The sequence below is a fragment of the Lissotriton vulgaris genome, unplaced genomic scaffold, assembly GCF_964263255.1.
Source record: "Lissotriton vulgaris unplaced genomic scaffold, aLisVul1.2 SCAFFOLD_998, whole genome shotgun sequence".
NCBI classification, from domain to species: Eukaryota; Metazoa; Chordata; class Amphibia; order Caudata; family Salamandridae; genus Lissotriton; species Lissotriton vulgaris.
Window position 1 is genome coordinate 32511 of NW_028251137.1, and position 23975 is coordinate 56485.

General features: G+C 44.1%; 1 protein-coding gene across 1 annotated transcript in view; it reads left to right on the top strand.

Annotated features, from left to right (window-relative positions):
* Positions 1-3894: 3894 nt before the first annotated feature.
* Positions 3895-23975, top strand: part of IRAG1 (inositol 1,4,5-triphosphate receptor associated 1) — a 434599-nt gene continuing 414518 nt past the window's right edge. The window contains exons 1-2 of the mRNA XM_086950734.1: positions 3895-4290; positions 14806-14906. Of these exons, the coding sequence (XP_086806860.1) occupies positions 3895-4290; positions 14806-14906 (497 nt within the window). The remainder of the gene's footprint in view (positions 4291-14805; positions 14907-23975) is intronic.

Here is a 23975-nt window from a genome sequence, read left to right on the forward strand (position 1 = left end):
TTGCGAATCTCGCGTTCGCAAATTTTGCGGATTTGCGAACTCGCAATCCGCAAAATCCGCGAATTCTCGCGAATTTGCGGATTTTTTTTTTGTGTTTGCGCGGGTTTCTGCCAGTTCGCGAGAGTTTTGTACAATTTCGCAAACGCGAACTTACCTGTCGGGTCGCAAGTTTTGCGAACTTGTTGTTTCTACGTGTCCAGCCTGTTTGGGACACTCTTCTTCATCACTGCCACTCTCTGTCACCACTGCCACTCTCTGACTACTCATGCCACCCTCTGGCCCACCCATGCCACCCTCTGTTTCATCACCGCACCCTCTGGTTGTCCAGTGTACATTATTTTCGGCAAAGCAAAGCACACCTTCCCTGCCTCAAGTGACCTGAATTAATTTGGGGCTGATTAATGTGTCACAGAATATTTTTTTAGCTGGCACCTGCTTCCTTAGTGCTTCCTGATTAGTGATCTTTTGCACTTGCTAAGTGCTTTCATTGTTGCAAAATTAGTTACAACACCTGCCCTGCCCCAACTGACAATAATGAATTAGGGGCTGATTAATGTGTCACTGGATTTGAACTTCCAGCCTGGCTCCTGCTTGTCTGCCTTAGCTGTAATTCAGGACCTTTGTGTAACTATTCTGAGGGTCAGAGCAGGGTCACATAATAGTTGCAAGTAGGCAACTGAACTCTGGAGGGGCCCCTCAGGAAGCACTACAGGAAATGGCTACTAATGATGAGCTTGAACTTTTGAACCTGGTAAGTGGTTTCAGTTTTGCTAAGATCGTATTTCTGCAATTTAGCGCTTATTCGCGGGGCGCGAAGTTGAACTGGGAAGCCGCGAACTCACGCGAACAGTGCGAGCAAGCCATAAAATCCGCTGCTCGCGGATTTGCGGATTTTGCGGGAAATTCGCGAATCTCGCGGATTGCGAATTTACCGAAAATCCGCAAAATCCGCGAGCGTAACGGATTTTCCGCCAATGCTTAGCCCACAGTCAGACAGCGGAACGCTGAAACACACGATCACCGTACCTGTACCTAGTAAAGATCCAAGACAACCCACCGTCACGGAGGCTTTTGCAGGCAAAGTTCAGCTGGTGATTTTGGTTTCCGAAAATACTGCAGACACAAACACGGAGACAAACGCGGATGCAGCTTTCACTGACCGCGAGGACGCAAGCACGGCGGTTGCTAAGCAACAGGAGCTCCAATCATGCACGCCTCACGCGGGAGCCGCGCTGAGAGGGGAGAATGCCGAGAAGGCAGGCAAAGACACAGACACAGCCACAGCTACGGAGTGCGGAACCGGCAAGTTGAACAGTGGACAGCTGGAGGAGACAGAAGACCCGGTAAACTTCAATAATGCCCAAATGCTAGAAGCTTTGATGCAGGTAAACCTCGCTCCCACCCCTGGGGGCAGTAATACTCTAATCCAATCTACCTGGGGGAGCATGAGAAGTGGTGAAAGTCGTACATCAAGGGGGCTTAAAGGGGACAAAGGAAGAAGAGTACGCTCCCTTGAAGTGGAAAACTTTTACTCTGTGACTGAAGGGTCTGATTCCTCCTTACTGGGCTCAGAGGAGGAGGGCACTACTACAGATCTTTCGTTAGGGACAGAATCAGAGGGGTCCCATTCTAGCGAACCCAGAAGCAAAGAAACACAGAGGAAGAAAAGGAGAACCATGATAAGACGAGACAGAGACATAGATAGATCAGCATCAAGTACGAACCGGAAACTGCTCTGGGACTACGGTAGCACTTCTAAAATGTATCAGGAACATGACCTAGGCGAAGTACCTGATAATCACCCCACAAATGCCTCTCAAGATACCGCCGAATCACCACCTCAAGCAACTCTAGATGGAATGTTTGCTATGTTAAAGCAAATGCATACAGAGGCTAGACTAGAAAGCAGGAGAGCCAGACAAGACACTAAAAAAATACAAGCGTGTTTTAGGAAAATGAATAAAAAATATGAAGAGGTGGAAGAAAGAGTGGTGCAGGTTGAAGAGAGAACTGGCAGATTGGAGGATGAAGTCACAGACTGGCAGTCTTTTAGAACGGAGCAAGGGAAGGTGATCGAGGACCTACAGTGGAAGCTGGAGGATTTCGAGAATCGCCAGCGGCGGAACAATCTGAGACTTCTTGGTTTGGAGGAAGGAGTGGAAGGGAAGGACCCAAGGGGGTTTGTGATTAAACTGCTGAAAGGTGCATACCCAGAGGCACAGTGGCAATGGGAATTAGAAGTTCAGAGAGCACACAGATTCCCACTGACGCAGAAGAAACCAAGAGGCGCTAGTCAAGATGTCTTACCAAGGGCAATGCTAGTTTTTTTTGGTAACTTCTTGGCTAGGCAGGAAGTCATGGAGACTGCCAGACCAGATAAAAAGAAGTCATTTGAAGGGGTTACATTCTTTGCTAGGCCAGATTTCTGCCCTACGACCGTAGAAAGGAGATGGAAACTCAGGCAGTTAATTACTCCATTTCAGCGCCAGGGCTCCGAAGCATACCTGATGTTTCCAGCGAAGTTGAAAGTTATTACAGGGGGTCGTATCAGAATGTTCTATTCAGAAATAAAGGCAGGCGAGTATCTTGCAGAAATTACGGAGAATCAAAATGGCAAGAAGAGTAGGGATACTGAACCAGCATAAGATCCATATTACAATACTGAGGAAAGTATTGAATATGGTAGTATTTGGGTAGGTTGGGTAGGAGAAGGAGGCGACACTACAGTAGTGAGCAGCCACACATAGGTCAAGATTGACCTATTTGCCTGTAGCAGGGGGGGGTAAGTAAGGGGAGGGGGTTGACTGGGGGGTGGGGGGGTGGGGTGGGGGTGGAGAAGAATTAAGGTCATGTACAGCACAGGGTAAGAAGATGTGTAGGAGTAAACAAGTGGTAGTAAATTTCAAGAGGATGGCGTCTGGTAGCTCAACTTTTAAGATCAGATGGCATTAAGGTTTGCTACTATAAATATTTGCATTGCTAAACGATGGTGGGAAAAGACAGAAAGTCGCGGCTATGTGTAGATTATTGAAATTGGATGTCATATGCCTACAGGAGACGCATGTGAGGGGAAAGGATAAATATCTTATGGATCAGCTTGGTTATGAAGTCTTAGCATGTACACAGCAAGATTCAAAAACAAAAGGAGTGGCTATTTTTGCGAAAAAAGGAATTATGCAGGTAAAGAAAAAGAAGGAAGATGATGGAGGGAGATGGGCTATGGTAGAAGGGGAGACAGCTGGGGGACGATATACAATTGTATCAGTATACGGTTCTAATGAGGACGAACCCGAATTATTTGACTTTTTAGATGTCGAATTGGCATTGTGGACAGAACCGGTAATATTTTGCGGGGACTTCAACATTAATGGATTATCAGGGTTGGGTCTGTTGGGTGGGGGGATGCAGGGTGATCGCAAAAAGAGAACACGAAGGGCTATTGCTAATTTAATGTCTAACAATGCATTGGTTGATGTTTGGTCAGCATACAATCCCATTGGAACAGGCAGCACCTTTTATTCCGCTCCCTACAGGGTTATCGCTAGACTGGATTATTTTTTGGTCACTAGCTCCTTAGCACCAGACTCAAAAATAGAAAGGCTCCCTCGGGTCTTTTCAGACCATAACCCTTTAGTATTAACTATCCCTCAGAACCTCAGTGCTATCTATAAAGAATATAACTGGACATTTGAAAGAGGGTTACTTAGGGAAGAAGATTATGTAAATAGAATGAAGATATGGATTAGACAATTCTGGGAAGTTAATAGAGGCACGGCATCTGCAGGAGTGGTCTGGGATACCTTTAAAGCAGGGATAAGAGGGGAAACACTGGCCTATACCCTCCACAGGAGTAAAAATGAAAAACTCGAATTAACTAATAGGTTACATGACTTAATGGAACTAGAACAACAGCTTATTCAAGCGGTCATTAACCAAGAACCTCTCGAGGAGATTCTATTAGAGATAGAGTTGAAAAGAGCAGAGGCCAGCGAAAAGTTGGCAAATAAAGCGGCAAGTAACTATTTAATGAAAAAGGAAAAATGCTACGAATTTAATGAGAGGGTAGGTCATATGCTAGCAGTCCGTATTAGACAAAATTTGGCAGCGGGAGAAATTAAAGAAATTAAGGATAAAGGGGGAAAAGTTGTGACTAAGGTAGAAGATGTGAGGGAGGTGTTTAGGGAGTTCTATTCTGATCTATATGACCAAGATCTGGGGAATGTTGAAACTGAGATAGAGGACTACTTAACAGGAACTTTTCATGAGGAACTGAGCGAGGAGAATAAGGAGGTACTGGAGCTACCATTGACATTGGGAGAAGTCCATAGTGCAGTAACTAAACTCCCCTCAGGGAAGGCAGCGAGGCCCGACCAAATTCCGGCGGAATTCTATAAAAAAATTTGGGACACCCTGGGGATTGACATGCTGGAAATCTTAAGTCAAGCACAGAGGGGGGAAAATGTACCACAATCATGGGCTGGAGCAAACATCATTGTAATTCTGAAAAAAAAACAAATCACATTTGGATCCCGGTTCATATAGGCCAATAACACTCATGAATGCCGATGCAAAAATCTACTCCAAGGCGCTCTCACAAAGCTTAAGTAGGGTAATTGAGGGTCTGGTATGTACAACACAACACGGATTTATACCCGGAAAGGGGACTACACAACACACAAGGCAGATGGTTACCATACTGGATGCTGCAGGTGCCACAGGAGACCCTGCCTCGGCCATCTTCTTGGATGCAGAGAAGGCCTTTGACAGGGTCTCCTGGGGGTATCTGTGGAAGGCCTTGGAGTGGTTTGGGGTAGGAACAGGCTATATAAAGGCTATACAGGCACTGTATTTAGAACCTACGGCTAAGGTGAGGATAAACAGAGGGTATACTGTGGAAATACGTATAAGACGCGGCACACGACAGGGCTGCCCGGCATCACCACTGTTATTTGCTTTATATCTTGACCCCCTTCTGCGTAGACTGGAAGGGAACCCTAACATTCTCCCGATAAAGTTGCATTCTTATGAATATAAAACACTTGCTTACGCAGATGACGTGGCGGTGGTTACCCCAGAACCAGGGTCGGCTATCCTAGAAATTGAACAGGAGGCTGTAGCTTTTGGGGCAGTGTCAGGCTACTCACTGAATAAAGGAAAAACACAAATTATACAAAATAACTGGGTTAACTTTCAGGACATAAGAGTAGCTCCCGAAGTTACGTATTTAGGTGTTAAGATCACAGCCGACTTAGATAGGCTAGTTGAAATTAATATGAGTCCACTGTTAGCAAAAGTAAAAGCAAATACGGAAAGAATTAATAATTTGCATCTGACCTTGATGGGTCGGATCAATGTAATAAAAATGGTAACATTCCCAAAAGTTCTGTATCTGTTTAGGTCTATCCCATTATTTTTTGACAACATATGGTTCAATAAGCTGGAAGCGATCTTGAACAAATTTATCTGGGTCAAAGGGAAGACAAGGAGAGCCTATAGACACCTAACAGTATCCAGAGAAAAAGGCGGCTGGGGGGCACCGGACTTTAGGCTTTATTATTGGGCTGCCGTAATGCAGTATTGTCAGGGGTTGCTAGGTGGGGGAGGTACAGGACACACAACGGAAGCCAAGACAGGATTTACTAATGTATATACTACATTATTGGGAGAGGGGGCAGAGAATGGGTTTTTAAACACAACCGACTTCACTTATTTTAAACATACACGGTTTAAGACTTTAAAGGCAGCTTATAGGGCGTGGAAAGGAATGACAAAAAAATTTGGTCTAGGAAGATACAACAATTATACACGACTGTATACAAATTGCTCATTACCGAGGGATATTTTCAGGGACACTACCATGAGGGACTGGCATAATAAGGGTATAGTGAAAATAGGGAATCTGCTTGATAGCCAGGGGAACATGCTACAGTTTGGGGTGTTACAAACAAAATTCGGGTTAGAACATAATAGTTTTTACAAATATCTCCAAACCAGAAGTTTCTTAATGCAAAAACAAGGCGGTCTGGCGGGCTGGGACTATGTAAAGTAATGGAATACATAGAAATAGCTAATAAGTGTACGATAAGACAGTTATATGCGGAACTGAAAGACAGTAAAACTGATGAAAGGGCGAAATACACACAAAAATGGTCAGAAAAACTGGGGTCAGGGCTAGAAACCTTTCAGTTATCTTTGGATCTGGGCAGAACGGTGTTATGCTCTGCTACCCTGCAATCACAACATTTTAAGACAGTGTTCTCACTATATCACACCCCGGCCAGAATCGCCCAGTGGGGCGGCACAACTGGAATAACATGCCCCCGATGCGATTCAACTGAAGCAGATATTGTGCACATGTTTTCGCAGTGTCCTCAATTGTTTACCTTGAAAATGGCTATCGAAGAGTTTTTTGATAAATCATTTAGGATCAAGATTAAACCCACAGATGAATTAATCATACTGGGGGTGGGGGACACGGCAGATGTTCTGCCAGTAGAGTTTATTTTTGTCTCACTTGCAGTTTATCGCATATGTATAGCAAGAAATTGGTTGGACAAGGCCCCCCCCCCCGTTCCAAGTTTGGATTGCAAGCCTTCTTTCTATGTACAATCTAGAAAAAGCAATCTATGAGAGGAAAGGTAGGAGAGCTAAGTTACTAGGTAACAGAATATGGCATCCTATCACAAAGTGGAAAAATAGTAGGTTAAATCTAGGATAGTGGATGGAAGGCCGTCATAATATCCTATAGACGCTTTTTCCTTGCTTTGTTGTATTGGAATGGGTAGTACATATCACACACATGTTTGGTGGATCTTTTATGTCACAATGTAGCAGAGTAATGCTGTAATGTATACAACCACTTGTGAAACTGTTGTGTGCTGTAACATATACAGGAATATGTGGAAAAATTATCTTTGGAAATGTTTAATAAAAATATTTACAAAAAAAAAAAAAAATTAGTAATATTAACTCCAGTAGGATACATAAAGTTAGGTATTATTAAAATGAATACCAACCAAATAAACAACATTAAAAGGACATACGTAAAACAAGCAAAGATTCCTTGATTAAGCCTTGATTTTGATTACCAGTCTCATTTCTAGCCTTTTTGTATCTATATTAAAAAGTAACTAATAATAAAAAAAACTAAAAAACATTTGATAAAGGTGTGTATCCCACGCTTTTTGAACCTTCGGTTTTGAGAGAATTTTATTCCATTTGATTTATCTTAAAATACCTGTTTCTTTTTCTGCAACCTTTTACTTTAGCACAGTTCCTTTAGGGTGGCTCAGATGACGAATTTCTTCTTCTGAGACGTTTGTTGCCACAGCTAAATATGTCCATTCAGATGCTGTGTACTTTTAATTTGCAACTTTAACTCTTTTTGTTCTTCTCACTGTATTTGCTTCACCTTTAGTATCACTTTGTCCGGATTGGCTAAAGATTTCAATTATGGTATTTGGAACTTTTTCATTCAAAGTGTACTACAGTCTTTTGACTCCTTTAGGCCAGTTATCACCTTTCCTTGTTCTTTTTCTTTTTCTTGAAGCAATGTCTATTTCACTTGATTTGAAACTTCTTTTAGCTGAATCATTTTTTCTTTTTACTTTGTTTCTTTCAGGGAACAACTCTTCTTTGGTTTTAACAATGACAGTATTACGAGACCCAGTAGCTTTTGCCCACTTTACTTGATTCTCAGTCTGTTCAGGTTTCTCACTTTCTTTCTGTTCACCTTCCACTGACTCTTTTATTTTCAAGCAGACTTGGGACTCTTCTTGTATGACTTGCGTGTATCCAATTAGGCAAACCACCACATTTCATTGCTGTTGTTGTCACAAAGATCACTTGATACAGCCCATGCCATTAAGGTTCCAAACACAACCTCCTTACCTGTTTCTTGATGTGAACCCACTCTCCAGGGCTCAAATCAATGCCTTGTTCTCGTTGTGTTGTAGTTGAAACTTCTCCAACCTGATGAGACGCAGAATGCACTACATCAGCCAATCCTTTGCAATAATCGAGTATCAAGTAATCAGTTCTATTCATCAATTAATTTCCTGGGACTGTTGACTGTCTCTAGTTCTTCCCATCACAATTTCATGTGGGGACAGTCCAGTTCTTCTGTCAGGGATACTTCTCAAACTCATCAAGACCGACGGCAATGCATCTGGCCATTTCAGTGATGTGTATGCACAAACTTTAGCAAGTCTAGACTTTATTGTGCCATTTATCAAGGGAGGAGGGTGAAAAACAAGCAATGTGGAGCGCGGCCGGAAGTCCATGTACAGCGTTTACCTTGAGGGAGCGAGCAGCGGCAGGCTCAATAATTAAAAAAGGATGGCGCCACTGCTTGCCCCGCAAGGTAAACGCTGTACATGCATGAGTACTGATTGGAAACAGTGCAGTACATGCACGAGTTTCAAAGAAAGTACGGAGTGATTCCAAGAGGTCACTCCAAAGCAGCGCTTGCCCGCTGCGCAGGCGAGACCTAGAAAGAGAGGGCTGTTTTCATTTCAGAAAAAGAGAAATTGGGACCAATCCAGGACTGTTCAGAAGAAATGTATTTCCCTGGGTAGTCATAGCATTTTGACTAAATAGGGGAAATATCTTGTGCAGATCGTGGAGTTTGAAGCAGTAGCAAGGAGGGCCATGGCTTGGAGGTGATCCACGCACTCCCCACAGAGCAATATCGTCACTTCTTGCGTTTCCCGCTCTGCGGGAAACGCTCGTAACTTGGGACTCTGTGTGCAGGAGCAGAGGGCAGACCACATTGCCCAAAAACCAACGGGACAAAGTTGCCCCTTCCGCAATGCCCAACCCAGCCAAGGTGCATATAATCACCACCTGAACCGCGCACCGCGGGACGCGCACGGGACACGCGTGGGACGAGCTGGGCGAAGCACGGGCCAAGGGCGGGCCCGTTTTAGCCCGTTCGAGACCGTTGAAGACCGGACCGGGCCACTCCACTTTCACGTGACGCCCGGTACATCTACGACATTAAGTTCAACTGTAAGTACCAACTTGGTAGATCATTTGTACAGTAAGAAGTCAGCACGCGAAAGCAGAAGCAAGGGTGTGAATCCTGTTGGGAACTTAACAGGGACACTGGACGGTTTCATTATTGGGGCAAATTCAGTCATCGATCAGGGGATCATTCTAATGGAGCGCCGGGTTTTTCAAGATCTTGCCCTAGCGAAAAAATCCTCTATGGGACATCTTGCTAATGCCCGTACCCTAGAGCCACTACCCCGAGTAAACATCGTAGATGCTCCTGTGACTGTACATAACCCACCTACCTCGCAGGCCCAGGACTTCACCTCATTAGCTGATCAGCTTCAATTATCCATGGCTGCAGATACGACTATAGTGTCTAACTATAGTTCACCTGAGAGACCAAACACCAGGCAGATGCAGGAGAGGCGAGATGGAGCAATACCAAAGAGGAAGCGAGGGGAAAACGATGTTGTTGGAGGCAGAAAGCCCAAACTGGCCAAACAAGCTTGTAATACAATTCATCATCAACGGGTCTGGGCACTGTGATTGTGAATCAATCAGAGACAATTGGGCCTCCAACGCCGCCTGTACCTACTCTTTATGTGTCTAAACCTGATGGCACGGCCCTGGCACCGAAGGATCTCGCCAAACTTGGTTCTTTACTTAAGTCTTCTTTTAAATCATTTGAAGATAGGCTCCTACAAATTGAGCTTCGATTAGCCAAGATCGAGGATGCAACACTGAACATTGCGGACAATATTAAGTTATCTGGAATGTCTTTGGGTAATGTTCAACAGAATTCTGTACAGGGGGGGATGTGTTGCATGCTATTATTTCATCCTTAGCCCCACCCACATTAAATGTATCTATAACCAAGCCGTCCGCTCCTGCGATATTACCTGTAATTACAACTATAGGGGCGGATGCTGTTAAGCTTATTGAAACCCCCCGGGATGTATCCGACTCAGTGCCCTCTAGGAAGCTAAGAGTTGATTTACCACCAGAGTCAAGCCTGTATACGGTAGTTTTAACTGGGGTACCTGAGCTAAGCGATCCGAATAAGGAATCATTTATGTCCCTGAAAAATAAGGCTGTGGATTGGCTTAATAGAAACAGACCACTTCCCCGTAATGTCTCCTGTGAAATCCTGATGGTGCGTAGGGTATCCTGGGTAGGGCATAGGCCAAAAAATATACAAGGCGATTGTGTGTTTGTGAACTTTAGGGACCCTCGTACCGTGGGTCATATTTGTAACTGGATACACCATAGTAATGGGTCATCGATTCAATCTCTCCCACTGACTTATTTCTACCCCGCAACCCACCATTTAGACATGGAAGGGGACTGGACTTTAGTAAGGCACCGTGGCAGAGGGAGGGGGGCCGGGGGCTGGCATGTGAATAGTACAACATGAGGGAGCGACTGAGGCACGAAGCAGCCAAACATCCTGTGCCCCCCTATCACCTGTGAGGGTCAGCATCGCAGTTAATAATGTTGACCTCTTAGGGAGTATGTCGGGAGCCCAAGCCCCGTTTCCAGCCGAAAACAAGGCTTCAGCTTATAATGTTATCTCTTGGAATGTCGCTGGGCTGGCAGGAAAGGTTAAAGATCCGGCTTGGATAGCTTTTATAAAATCGTTTTCTGTGATATGCCTGCAAGAGACCTGGTTGGTGGAGAAAGACATATTTATAGAAGGATATAAAAGCTTCTTTTTACCGGCAGAGCTGTCACGAAGTGGCAGAGCTAAAGGGGGATTGGCTGTGTACATTGATTTAGCCTTGATGTGCACCATCAAAACAATACCTACTCGTAACACTGACATTCAAGCAGTGACGGTTAAAAGAGGTAAGGAAATGGTATCCCTGATTAACTTCTATAACGCCGTAAACCCAAAAGGGGAGTGTAGGCTTGTTGATTTGGGCAACTTTGGGAGGCTCCACTGCGAGAGCCTCTTGTGATTACACCTCTCCCATCGGATTCTGATTATGGGGGGTTTTAATGTACACCCTTGTGGGAACCCTAAGAACACTGCAATTGGATCATTGGGTTGTCACAGGATGGGGGGCCTTCACTTTGAACACTCTGGTCGGGGGGACATTTTGAACCAACTCATGAATGAATTTGACCTAATCTCTGCCATGTCACTGGTGGATGATTGTAGCTTCCAACTAGTTACTACATTTAAAGGTTACTCGGGGGATCTTTTATTGACCATATTCTTCTCTCTAGTGGCCTTTATACAACTATAGTAGGATTTAAAATTCAGGAGAACGCACTCAGTGATCATAATCCAGTCTGTATTTCACTGTGTGGTAACCTTCTAAAATTACGGGAAAAGAAACCTAATTGTGGTGTCCTTAAATGTACGGATGGAGGCGCCGCCTTAAATGGGCCAAGGTGAACTCGGACCAACTTTATGACAAGATTCATAAATCTTGTGCTACCGAGTTATCACTGTGCGCGTCCTCTGTATCTCTTCCCCCAGACATCCTTCTTGCATTCGATGGTATTGTATCAAAAGTAGGCAAAATGCTAACTGTACCATCGTCTGGCCCTGTTCGTAGGGACCCCAAATGGCTTGACCATTCCTGCTCAAAAGATTGCCGTGAATTAAAGGCGGCCCTGAAGCTAAGCCCTATAGACCCTATACTGGTTAGGGCATCACACCTGTCTTACAAAAAGGCCTTGGCTAAGCGCAAGGCAGAAGTGAGGGATAATATTTGGCAAGATTTGTTAGATCCTAACACCCTCGGTAATAGTGAAAAATTCTGAGGCATCATAAATAAACCTTTATTTGACATGGTAGGCGGCATCTCAGTTGGCACTAATATTACTGAAGATGAATGGGTATCCCATTTTAGTCTTATTTTTAACAGTAACACTCCACAGTACTGGGGTGAATGTAGGGTATTGTTCTGCAATCTGTTCATCACCTGTTATTATTGCATTTGTCACCCCGAGTGGGATGGGTATGCTCAGACGTGAGTCCCATGCTCTCCACACCACTGGAGTCAAGCTATCCTGGCTGAAGATGGCTGATAGCCAGAAACCGGTCCTAGGATGCTTGATTCCGGTCCAGGAAAGAAATGGCTTGGCATTTCGGGCTGGACTGTTCCCATGAGGCACAGGGTCAAGGCTGATTTGCATATGGCCATGTCTGAACTGGGGTGGTGTGGAGTGCAAAAAAATGATGGATTTAGGCCCAGATCTCTGTACTGGGATGAATGTATGACATTGTTCTCTTTTCTGTCCATCACCTGTTATTTTTGCATTTGTCACCCCGAGTGGGATGGGTATGCTCAGACGTGAGTCCCAGGCTCTCCACACCACTGGAGTCAAGCTATCCTGGCTGAAGACGGCTGATAGCCAGAAACCGGTCCTAAGATGCTCGATTCCGGTCCAGGAAAGACATGGCTTGGCAGTTCGGGCTGGACTGTTCCCAGGAGGCAGAGGGTCAAGGCTGATTTGCATATGGCCATGTCTGAACTGGGGTGGTGTGGAGTGCAAAAAACTATGGATTTAGGCCCAGATCTCTGTACTGGGGTGAATGTATGACATTGTTCTGCATTCTGTCCATCACCTGTTATTTTTGTATTTGTCACCCCAAGTGGGATGGGTATGCTCAGATGTGAGTCCCATGCTCTCCAAACCACTGGAGTCAAGCTATCCTGGCTGAAGACGGCTGATATCCAGAAACCGGTCCTAGGATGCTTGATTTTGGTCCAGGAAAGACATGGCTTGGCAGTTCTGTCTGGACTGTTCCCATGAGGCACAGGGTCAAGGCTGATTTGCATATGGCCATGTCTTTAACTGGGGTGGTGTGGAGTGCAATAAAACGTTGGATTTAGACCCAGATCTCTGTACTGGGGTGAATGTATGACATTGTTCTGCATTCTGTACATCACCTGTTATTTTTGCATTTGTCAACCCGAGTGGGATGTGTATGCTCAGACGTGAGTCCCATGCTCTCCACACCACTGGAGTCAAGCTATCCTGGCTGAAGACGGCTGATAGCCAGAAACCGGTCCTAGGATGTTTGATTCTGGTCAGGAAAGACATGGCTTGGCAGTTCGGGCTGGACTGTTCCCATGAGGCACAGGGTCAAGGCTGATTTGCATATGGCGATGTCTGAACTGGGGTGAATGTATGACATTGTTCTGCATTCTGTCCATCACCTGTTATTTTTGCAGTGATTCAATGTCCGGCATGTCTGGCCCCTGATTTGAGGTGTAGATTAGAATGTTGCCTGTTTATGCTGTGATTTTGGGGGCCACATTGCTGTAAACTGCCAATGGAGCTGAGGTATACTGAATGGCATGAAAATGTATGACCATATATAAAAAGAGCACACACATGGAGTGAGTATCGACACACGCTATGGGCATGGGCGTCAATTACACATTTCTTTTTTTTATTTCATGAAAAAATATGTTGGATTATGAGACTACAATGCCACAAAAACACACAACAACATTGGGGAGCGCAATATACTTCAAACTCTCATGATTTGACGGATTTCATAGTGTATAACCCAAGCATAAAAAGCAGTAGTAAATTAAACTCAAACAAAAGTATTTAAAAAAACAATAGTAGTTTTCTCCAGCTATATTTCTTCATGTTGACTATATGTGAACTGTTATTGAAAGCTTATTGTTTAGCATCGTTAATACGTTTTGATTTTGTAAAACATTAGTACTCATTCAAATCACAGAGGTGATATTTTTATTCAAGCACATTTTCCATGTGCTGACAATAATGAGATCCTGCAACATCTTGTTTATAAATGTTTCCCTGATGCCTCATCCCAGGCTGTCAGTGCGTCTGAGACATTTGTATATGAAAAACGGTGCCCTGTTGAAATCCATGTTGCTCTAATAAATTACCGCAGCAGGTCGGTTTGGCTATAAACATACCTTGATCTTTGTGTCTTCCTATAAAAGTACGGTAGGCCAGCGTGACCCAGGGCTGTGTGGTTTACATTTCTTTTAAAAACACTGATCTGGCCATTGGCCAAGATGATGATGGTATCGTGTTAAAAAAGTTCTTCATTAAGCCGTTTAAACAGCTCTACACGGAAAGCATCTGTTTGCACTGATGACCCCCGGCAGTTCATTCAGCAGTCATCCACGCATAAGCTGCTCATACTCTCCAACACTTTAATTTGCATGCTGGTACTTGTAGTTCGATGTATCACATTAGAATACAAGGATGCAAAGAAAATCCTGGACTGGGCAGACTGCTGACGAGTGAATTTGGTAAACCCAGGATTTGGGCAGCCCAGGTGCTCTGTCAGATAGGCCTTGCTTGGAATGCTGTTTTTCCACTCCTTTGTGAGCCTCTGTGATGTGAGGCCGGGTGTCATACTGATATTTCCGCAGGAGCAAAATGACTGTTGAGTTAAGGTTTTTTGCAATTCTGTTCCTGGCCTTTCGTCGCTTATGTCCTGTGCAAATCCGACCAACGCTGTTCATAAGTGTGGGGTGCAGATCAAACCTCGGATTGAAGTGCGTTGTTTCAGGGTGTGATTCATGCCTATCGGATAAAAATGGGCTGCAGACGAGAGTTGACTGCAACAACTTTCCGTAGCTGTGTCTCTCAAAATAGGCCCATGGGTACAAACTATTCATCAAGTGAACAATTTCTAAAATGTAATTTGGATTTACTGTGTGCTTTCATTAAGAATGACAGCATAGGTCATATTTCTGCCAACAGCTGAGTGCAGGCTGCCTTTCGGGGAGTCCTGGAGTCTGCTCTGTTTTATGTCTGTATTTCAGGGTGCCTTCTGGTAACATGCATGTTTTGTGTCTGCAGGCTGCTTCTCCGGAAGTGAGAGCACTGAATCCGCCTTCCATTGTCCTTCCAGTCGGGGGAGGCCCTCCTGGGAACGAGTCAGATAAAGCTCAACTCAACAGGTACGGAGTCCGGAGTCCGTCTAGTGCCTAGAGGCGGTAGCTCCATGCACTGTACACTGACAGTAACATACTCTGTAGCCAGCCTTCACTCACACATGGTAAACTTAAAGGGAGGATGCAGAGTATAGGTGCACGATGATATTAGGTGCATTATTTCAGTCAAAACAATAATCGTATAGGTTTTTTTCTAAAGTGTATTATTGCAGTTTAAAAGAAGGACATGAACTTCGGATTTAGACATAACGCGCTTAACTTGTTTTTTACATAGCGCATCATAGCACATTTCTGTTTTCTAAAAGCGATGCAGATGGCAGGCAGATAAGAGGCGCAGCTATTGGCTAATGTTAATAGTAACTGAATACAACAACGTGGACTGATCTGTGGGTTTATCCTTGGAACATTTCCGATTTGCAATGCAGTGCTGGAGTGCAGGAGACCATTAAGGTTGTTAAAAGAACTCTCAACCACCAACCTGGTTGGTGGCATGCTTCATCATAAGGTTCCCAGCTGGGCCTCCGAATGCAACCTTGCTGTGCTAAAACGCGTGCAGAGCAGGATTTTTAGTGAAGGTGTGAGTGTGAAAAAGTGTCTTCAGAACAGCGGTGTAGTTAAATATGTCTCATAAGTGCCGAAACAAGTAGTGATTTATTTATAGGGCCTTAGGACACATTAAAATCAAAATGAGATATTATGTAGATAAAAATGATCTTCTATATCTCTGTCTAAAAATAGATCAACATGTTTCAGCCTCTCTGTAATTAAATTAGACTTTCTTCAGGACCGTGATAGTATAAATCGTGATGTGTCAGAAAAAACATTTTTGATGCCACGTGAGTGAATGGGTGATCTTCAGCACACACGCTAAGGTGTGCTGTGCATGTGGTGAGATGACTATACTTACGGACCCACAGGGTGGTAACGACATTGTTCGTTACATAAACAAGATCAAATGGATCCCTGAGCCGGGGTTCTCCTCACCCTCACCCACCAACCAGGTTAGTGGGTGAAGGTTCTTTTAACAACCTTAATGGTCTCCTGCACTCTAGTACTTCATAGCAAGTCGGATATTTTCCAAGGATAAACCCACGGGTCCGTCCACGTTGTTGTATTCAGTTCTTATAAGGGGAAGAGGACGTATTCCCTTATCTACCTTGCTCTCTCTCTTGTTCTCAGCATAATGTTAAAGGTAGTAAGATCACCGACCCCAGAAGGATGAAAGGTTGAGTCACTTCTATGTCCTTGCAATCAGCCATCTCACTACTTAGAGGGCATGTTGCTAATATCAACGGCAATTGGATGCCAACAAAAAATATAGTTTTTGCAATTACTGGCAGGCGGGAGCAGACACATGCCTAGTGTCTTATTACACTTGGCAGATGCCTGCTTCATTTTTACTGAAGAAAACTGTGCCTTCAAGCTTTAGACTCAGTTTATAGATGTATCAAACCATAGAAAAATGTAAATGCACTTGTCACCATCTCTGATCCAGGTTAAAAGTGCCACTTCTTCTTGTTGAACTCACTGCTTTGGCATGGTAGACGGTATGTGCCCCCTGAATATCGAAACTACAGTATTGATTGAACACAATATTGAGGACCGAGCATCACAAACAAAATATTGACAGGTAAGTATGTCTAGATTTTCTAAACCTAACTCCACATATATGTGCCTATGTGGTACATATATAGTCAAGGTAATAAATCGTCGAGTTGGAAATAGTAAATCTATGCTTCCCTATTTGCCCTTACCTTTCGATATTTTGTTCCTCGAGTAAAATCAGTAGGCCGCACCATGCTCCAAAGTACTGCAGGACTAAGTGAGTTGGCTGGAAAATTATTTTGTACTAAGCCAGTCCTTGAACACTCAACCGGGTTAGTAACATAATTTTACATTGACCTAACCCGTTGTCCTGCTTCATCATATGTCACCTTCTTTGCAATGTTTCCGACTCCTCATACGTCCCCATGGGTACCACCCTCTTCGGCTTCCAATGCCCAGCTCTTCCTGCAGAGCAAGGGCTCTAAAAATATGGAGGCCATGCACCTATCTGCAACTGGCAGTCCTCCTGTGGTTTGTGCCATGATGGGGCATCAATCCAAGGCCTGCACCTTAGAGCATGGAGGCCCAGCTATCCACAAAGAAAGCCATTTTCATTGACTGCCTACAGTTACCCTACACCACAGCAAATTAGAACATTGGAATGTTGAGTGCTCCATTGAAGACAATGAATTGCTCTGGGATTCAAATATAGCCTTATAGCCCGCCGTAGAGGGCTATACCGGCTATTAAAGGCCCTCTCCAGAGGGCCTTTAACAAGGGAGAGGGACTTTAAAAGCCGGTATAGCCCATCTACGAAGGGCTATAAGGCTATTAGAACATTCTGCCATTAGAGGACAGAATGTCCTAACAAAAAAGAACAAAGCCTTGTGGGAGCGCTAGAGGATTGGAATCCCGTCAGGTTCCCTGAAGCCTTTGTTCACAGCCAGAGCTGTGAACAAAGAAACATTGGAATGTTGGAGCTCCAGGCTTATACCAGCCATTATAAGCCGGGAGCTTCCATTGTTTACAATGGAGCTCCCAACATTCCAATGTTCTAATGACAGGTAGAAGCCCGGAGCATCAACATTTCAATGTTTGTTCACAGCTATTGCCATTAAATACCCGCTCCCAGTTCTCCACAATCAAAGCCATTTTCACTGACTGCCTACAGATATCCCACACCACAACAAATTGCATACTAGCAAACCTGAGGAGTCCTGTTAGTCGCAAGCTGGGCTATTTGCTAAGCTGACATTAAAACACTTCCCTCAGGAAATGACCCAATTAGACGCCAGAAGAAAACAGTTACTCAGATAGTTGGTCCTGTCCTCTGAATCATCACATCAAAGTCACTACCAAACTTCCTGAATTCAAAATGCTTTCAAAATCTTAATTATGTTCTTAGATATACAGCTTTTAAGGTCAACCCTAATGCAGCAGAAATCTTCAGCTCACCAAACCCTGGGGCATAACCTGGGATTAAAACCCCCTTGCTCCAAATTATTGGTACATGAGTGTATTTGCATTGCAGAGGGGTACAAACTTCAAGAAAAGAGTATGTGCCAGGTTTTGTGAGGGCTAATCCATCACAAGGGCAGCTAGACAATAAGGGCCTCATTGCGTTGCCGGTATGTCACTTTTTTGATGTTCCAGTGGCGCAATGTGCCACTGGCATATTTATAAGACCACATAAAGCCACGTTACGTGGCTTTTCATTTCCTTTATAAATATATGCCCCCTACATGCAGAAAACTACGTGAAAGGGGTGTTCCATGGGTGTTGCTGGAGGCATTCCCAGCAACATCCATGGCTTTTTGAAACTGCCCCAGATTTACGAGAAATCGTATGTCTGAAGCAGCGTCAAAAACTTACGCCTCCCCAGGGGAGGCTTAGCACAACAAGGAGAAATATTTCTATTTCTCCTCGTTTTTCCTTTTTGTGTGTGTGCAGCATTCTGCAGCACACATAGAAAGAGGAAAAAGCCTCTTTTGATTGTTTTTGTGTAGGGATGTTTTGCTTCCTGCACAATTACCATTTCTTTTGCCGTTATACGGCAATAGGAAAAAAACAAAAATGAGGCCCTCAGTTTTTGAGGATCTTGTCTCAATGGTGCATGTCACTGTGTTCCCTTTCCTGTCTTCATATACTTTGTGCATTACTCACACAGAGACAAATGGCATGGTAACGGAAATAGTTAAAGTTCGGATGTAAGCTGGATAACACTGTAGGTAAGCATAGAAGTACAAAACAACCCAACAACTTCTCACCATACACATTTTTTAACACTAGCAGATAACGGTTATCTTTTTTTATTTGTATTTCGTCACCACTTCCACATCATTGTCGTGAAATCAAACTTTAGTATTTCTGTGCGACAAGCTTTTTTTTGTTTTTTAAGTTTTCTTTATGCATAAGTTACATGCTTCTTGAAGTATATCAAACATTATAAAATGATATATTGACAGTACAACTGGTGGGGCAGTCACTGTCCCGGAGTACTGCTTACCTGCCCGGACGTCTTGTGGAGCTCGGGGCTACCTGCTGTTGGTCTCCCTCGCCGCCGCTGCTGATACCATTTCGTGGCCGCCGAGGGGGAAGACTACAGCTCCCAGCTCCCTCTGCAGCCTTACCCATGCCCACTTCCACCCACTCCCGCGCCCGGAGGCGCTCAAAGGAGAGTCGTTCCTCCCGCATCGCGGGACGCGTGCAGGCGCTGCCGGGAGAAGCCCGGGACAAGGGCGGGACCGTCTGTGGCCGTCCGGGGCCGGACGAGGCCGGGCTGGGCCATCCCCCTAAGCACCATCAGAAGGTGAGAGTCATTGTTACACCATGGGGAAACGTACAGCAATATCTGGTTCTAAACCCTCGACTGTGACCACTATTGAAAGTATGCTTATAGAGGCCGTTGACATGGTCTCAGCTGAGATCGAGTTAACTGAAAGAAGACTCTCTATGAGCCTACCGGCACCCCATCGACACTCATTGGGCTGATCAGAACAGGGTAACTTATCTATCCCTTTTCCACTGTCCCCAGAAGTCCTGATTACCACCCCCAGACAGTGTGATATGTTATCCAAGGACCTCGAGACTGAGTCTGAAACCACTGATGCTGATACAGTCAACATAGTATCCCAATCGGGGTCACAAATCGATGTTAGCAGCGGGGACTTGTCCACTCCTACCACGGCTACCAAAATAGCAGGGGGAAAGAGGAAAAGAGGAGTAACCAAACCTACTATTAGCAAAAGGAAACAGCCGGCTCGCTCAAAAACTCAACCCACCCCGCAAAGTAGGTGGAAGGGAGGAGCGACTACTGCCACAACAGGTCCAACGGAGCAAACACCGAATATTACTGTGGACTTGACCACAGTTGCAGATGGTATCAACTCGGCCTATACACAAACTGACGATATGATTACATATGGAATACAGGGAAGACCGGGGGACTTTTCGATTGATACCATAACGGATTCGGTTTATGATCGATTAAAAACATTAATAGATAAACAATTTAATGCTTTGTTCAAAGGGTTGGACAGATTGGAAAATTTGGTTAAAAAACCAGACACAAAGAAAAATGATGTCACCATTGCTGATAAAATTGTGGGGGGCAATAAACAAATGGGTGCAACTGTCCATGGCCTGTCAAGGACAATTGGTACCTGTACACCCCCAATTGCTAACGCTGCTTGTGACAAGCGTGGCAATTCTAAGGATAGTCACCCTCCTAAATCTACCCCCATTCTGATGCCCTTACCAAACGCAGTAACAGTTGGCAATGGGACCATTAGTAATAGTCAGCCACAGATCCCAGTGTCAGCTTCTCCCGCATTATCTGTCTCAGTGCCCATAGGTGGAGCAATTGCTCCGAAAGATATTCATATTTTGGCTAAAGATGTTCTTAATTTACCCCCAGAAGCCTGCCCATACTTTTTAATCCTAGCTGGCGTCTCTACCTTGAAGAAAGACCAATCGGAATCTTGGGAACAACTTAAAAACAAGGGTACCGATTGGTTAATAAAATATAAAGGCTTAGGGATGGAGTACGCCAATGAGATTTTAATGGTGCGAGGTGTAGGTTGGGTGGGGTTTTCAGAAAAGAATATCCCAGGTGATTGTATAATTATAAATTTTAGATGCCCCCTTTGGTGAAATGGCTATTGCAAGCACAAGTTAACTATTGTACTGTCCCAACCCGTATACAATCCTTACCATTGGGCTTTTTTTACAAACCCCCATTGTGGAGAAGTGTGGCTCACGGTGTAGAGCAGGCAGACCCGGAAGCTGAGGTCAGACCCAGGACCAGGGTTCAATTCCCGACGCGGCAGGGTCTTGAGCTCAAATGTCCACGGACTCGATAATTCTCGCTTCGGTGCCTGCTCTAATCATGGGTTCTCACTCTGCAACTCTGGGCATTAAGCTTGCTTAATCTCCACAACGGCCCCCCTGCGGCGGGATGCCTGGCTTTCACCTTGGGGGTGCCCTGTAGGGGCTATCTCACAGGGAAAAGCCAGGACGGGTTCCCAAGGCAAGCGCCGGGAAACCTCCGGGTAGCTGTGCGCTCAATAAATGCAATAATATATATATTAGGCCCATGTAACCCCCCTATACCAACATGAACACACAGAATCGGTTTACTGTTTTGTCTTGCTCAGAGGGCCCACGCAATCCCTTTACACCAACATGGAACTTACAGAACCGGTTTGCTGCGCTGTCCAGTTTGGAGAGCCAGGATTGACTACCTAACCACCAGTCCTCTATTATATCTGAGACAGCAGATCCCTTAATAACATGTATAGGTGCTAGTGAACCCACAACTCCAGATCTGAATTTAAATGTTCTAAGCTGGAATATAGCAGGGTTAAGATCTAAGCTGAATTCCACAGAGTGGGTTGACTTGGTTAGTACTTACGACATCTTGATGTTCCAGGAGACGTGGTGCAAAAATGAATTGTTTTTAGAAGGGTTCGTGTGTCATAATAGTATTGTAGATAGACAAAAAACAGGTTGACCATGTGGGGGGTTATCAACATGGTTAAAAATATCGGCTGAGGGCAGTATAAAACCTGTAATGACAAACAATATAAATTTCCAAGCCATTATTTACACACGGGGGGCCTCGATATGTTTAATTAATTTTTATAACAATGATTTCACGTCACTACCAAATAGAAATTTTATTAAATTGTTTGAATTTATCGATGAATTAAATGATGAACAGAGGTATGACAAAATATATGGAATACTCTTAGCTGGGGATTTTAATGCTCGATTGCTTAGTGCTATTGATAATATCATCATTACCCCAGTTAGTGCGATCCCATGCAGAAGAGGGGAGGAACTTTGTAATTTTCTATCCCCCCGTAATTTGATTAATGTAATGGAAAAGGCTGGTGTAAACCCAACTGAGGGACCATTGCCTACCTATAGAGGACGTGGCTTTTCATCCATCATAGATTATGTTTTTATATCATGCTCATTGGAATTTTTTTTGGTAAAGGCTGATGTTTTATGTACCAGCCAAGGCGACCATAACCCCATTCTAACAACAAGTAGACTTCGTTCTAAATTCATTGCACAAAGGGAAATAGGGTCTAAAAACCTGGTGGTATCTACCGACAAGCTCAGGTTGATATGGAAGGGGATAGACAATAAAGCCCTCTTTGTAGGTATGATAAGAACGTATCCCGTACTTGTAGATATATGTTTGTCAAGCAGCTCCATAGGCGGGGAGTTTATTGAGGCCTTCAGTGGTTTATGCACTGGCATTAAATTTATAATCTCTAAACCTATCACTAATATAGGCAAGAATGCCAGGTGGTTTGATAGCTCTTGCTCGCAGGCCAATAGAGATCTGCGTGAAGCATTAGCGGCTTCACCCAGGGATATAACTTTAGTTAGATCATTAAGAGCCTGCTCCAACAAAGCTACTAAGATATACTCAGATGAGTTATTGAAGTACGCTGGGATAATCTAGCCAAGGCTGCCTCCTTAAAGGATACAAATGGATTCTGGAAGGAAGTTAAAAGCATGAAGTCCATGGATATAAATATCACCCCCATAAGCTGTAACATATCTAGCGAGCTATGGGAGGAGCACTTTGCTGGAATTTATACCACTTCCTTAACTACCAGCAATAATATTTGTACCCAAGTCTTAAAGGTCACTATAACAATATCTGAAGTTGAAGAGACTATACAACAAAGTCTAGGGAATAAAGCACCAGGCCCGGACGGGCTATCTATTGATCTTATAAAACAGGAACCAGACTTTTGGGCTCCCCTTTTGTGTAATGTTTTTAACAATTTGACTAATGCAACCATCCCGAGCACTTGGTCGACTAGTATTATCGTGCCCATTTTTAAAAAAGGGGATTGATCCAACCCCAGCTGTTACCACCCTATCTCTTTGATAGATAACACCTTGAAGATCCTGGGAAGGGTTGTCTTTAATAGAATTAGGAATTGGGCGGAAGACAACCATAATTTAAATTGTTGCCAGCTGGGCTTTAGAAGCAATGTTGGAACTGTGGAACAGTGCCTAAACTTGGGGAAATATAGGGTTGCACAAAAAGCTCCACTTTATTTGGGTTTTATGGATTTATCCTCAGCATTTGATTTTGTTAACAGGTCACGTTTATGGGAAATTCTTTTAAATTATGGGTTAATTGAGGCATTGGTTTGTTTTTTGGCGTATTTGCACAGGGATCTGAAGGCACGGGTGAGGATAAGTAATGACGGGGAAGTTTCACCATTGGCCAAAGGGTCAGACAAGGTTGTGTTCTGGCCCCTCTGCTTTTTATCCTTTATATAAATGAATTACATAACTCCCTGTGAAAAATGTCTAGTGATGTACCCAAAATTAATGGCAAACTACTGCCCGTGCTTTTATATGCAGATGATGCGGTTCTTATGGGTCGCACGCCCAATGCATTTTGCACTTTAGTCATGGGATTTGTGTCCTTTATGGCAGATCTTGATCTTTGTACTAATTTTAAAATGTCTTATATAATGAGTTGTGGGCCGAAAAAACACTGTATTAAATCAATTTCAGCAGGCAGCGAACTGTTGACATGCACTAGCACTTTTCCCTATTTGGGCTTAGTTTTCTCAGAATCTGGTTCATGGAAAGCCCACACGGCCCATGGAAGAAGTAAAATTACTAAAGCGGTAAATTCTATTATCAGTCTTCGGCAACCAAGACAATCGGAGGCAGTGGTACCATTGATTCAGATATACAAATCGCAATTTGTGCCAACGGCTACTTATGGTGCCGGAGTCTGGGGGCATGCAAATTGTAGTGGGATTCAAATTGAAGAGAACAGATTCTGCAGGAAAATCCTTGGTGAGCTAATATCATCTCCCAATTATATATGCCACAAGGAATTGAATTAACAATATGTGGAGGATTTTATTAGGTCACGCCCAGCGATATTCTGGTTGAAAATATGGCAGAATCCAGCGGCAATTTTAACCAGAGAAATAATTATAGATTGCCTCAAGTGCGACAAAGGTGGCTGTATACCCTGGC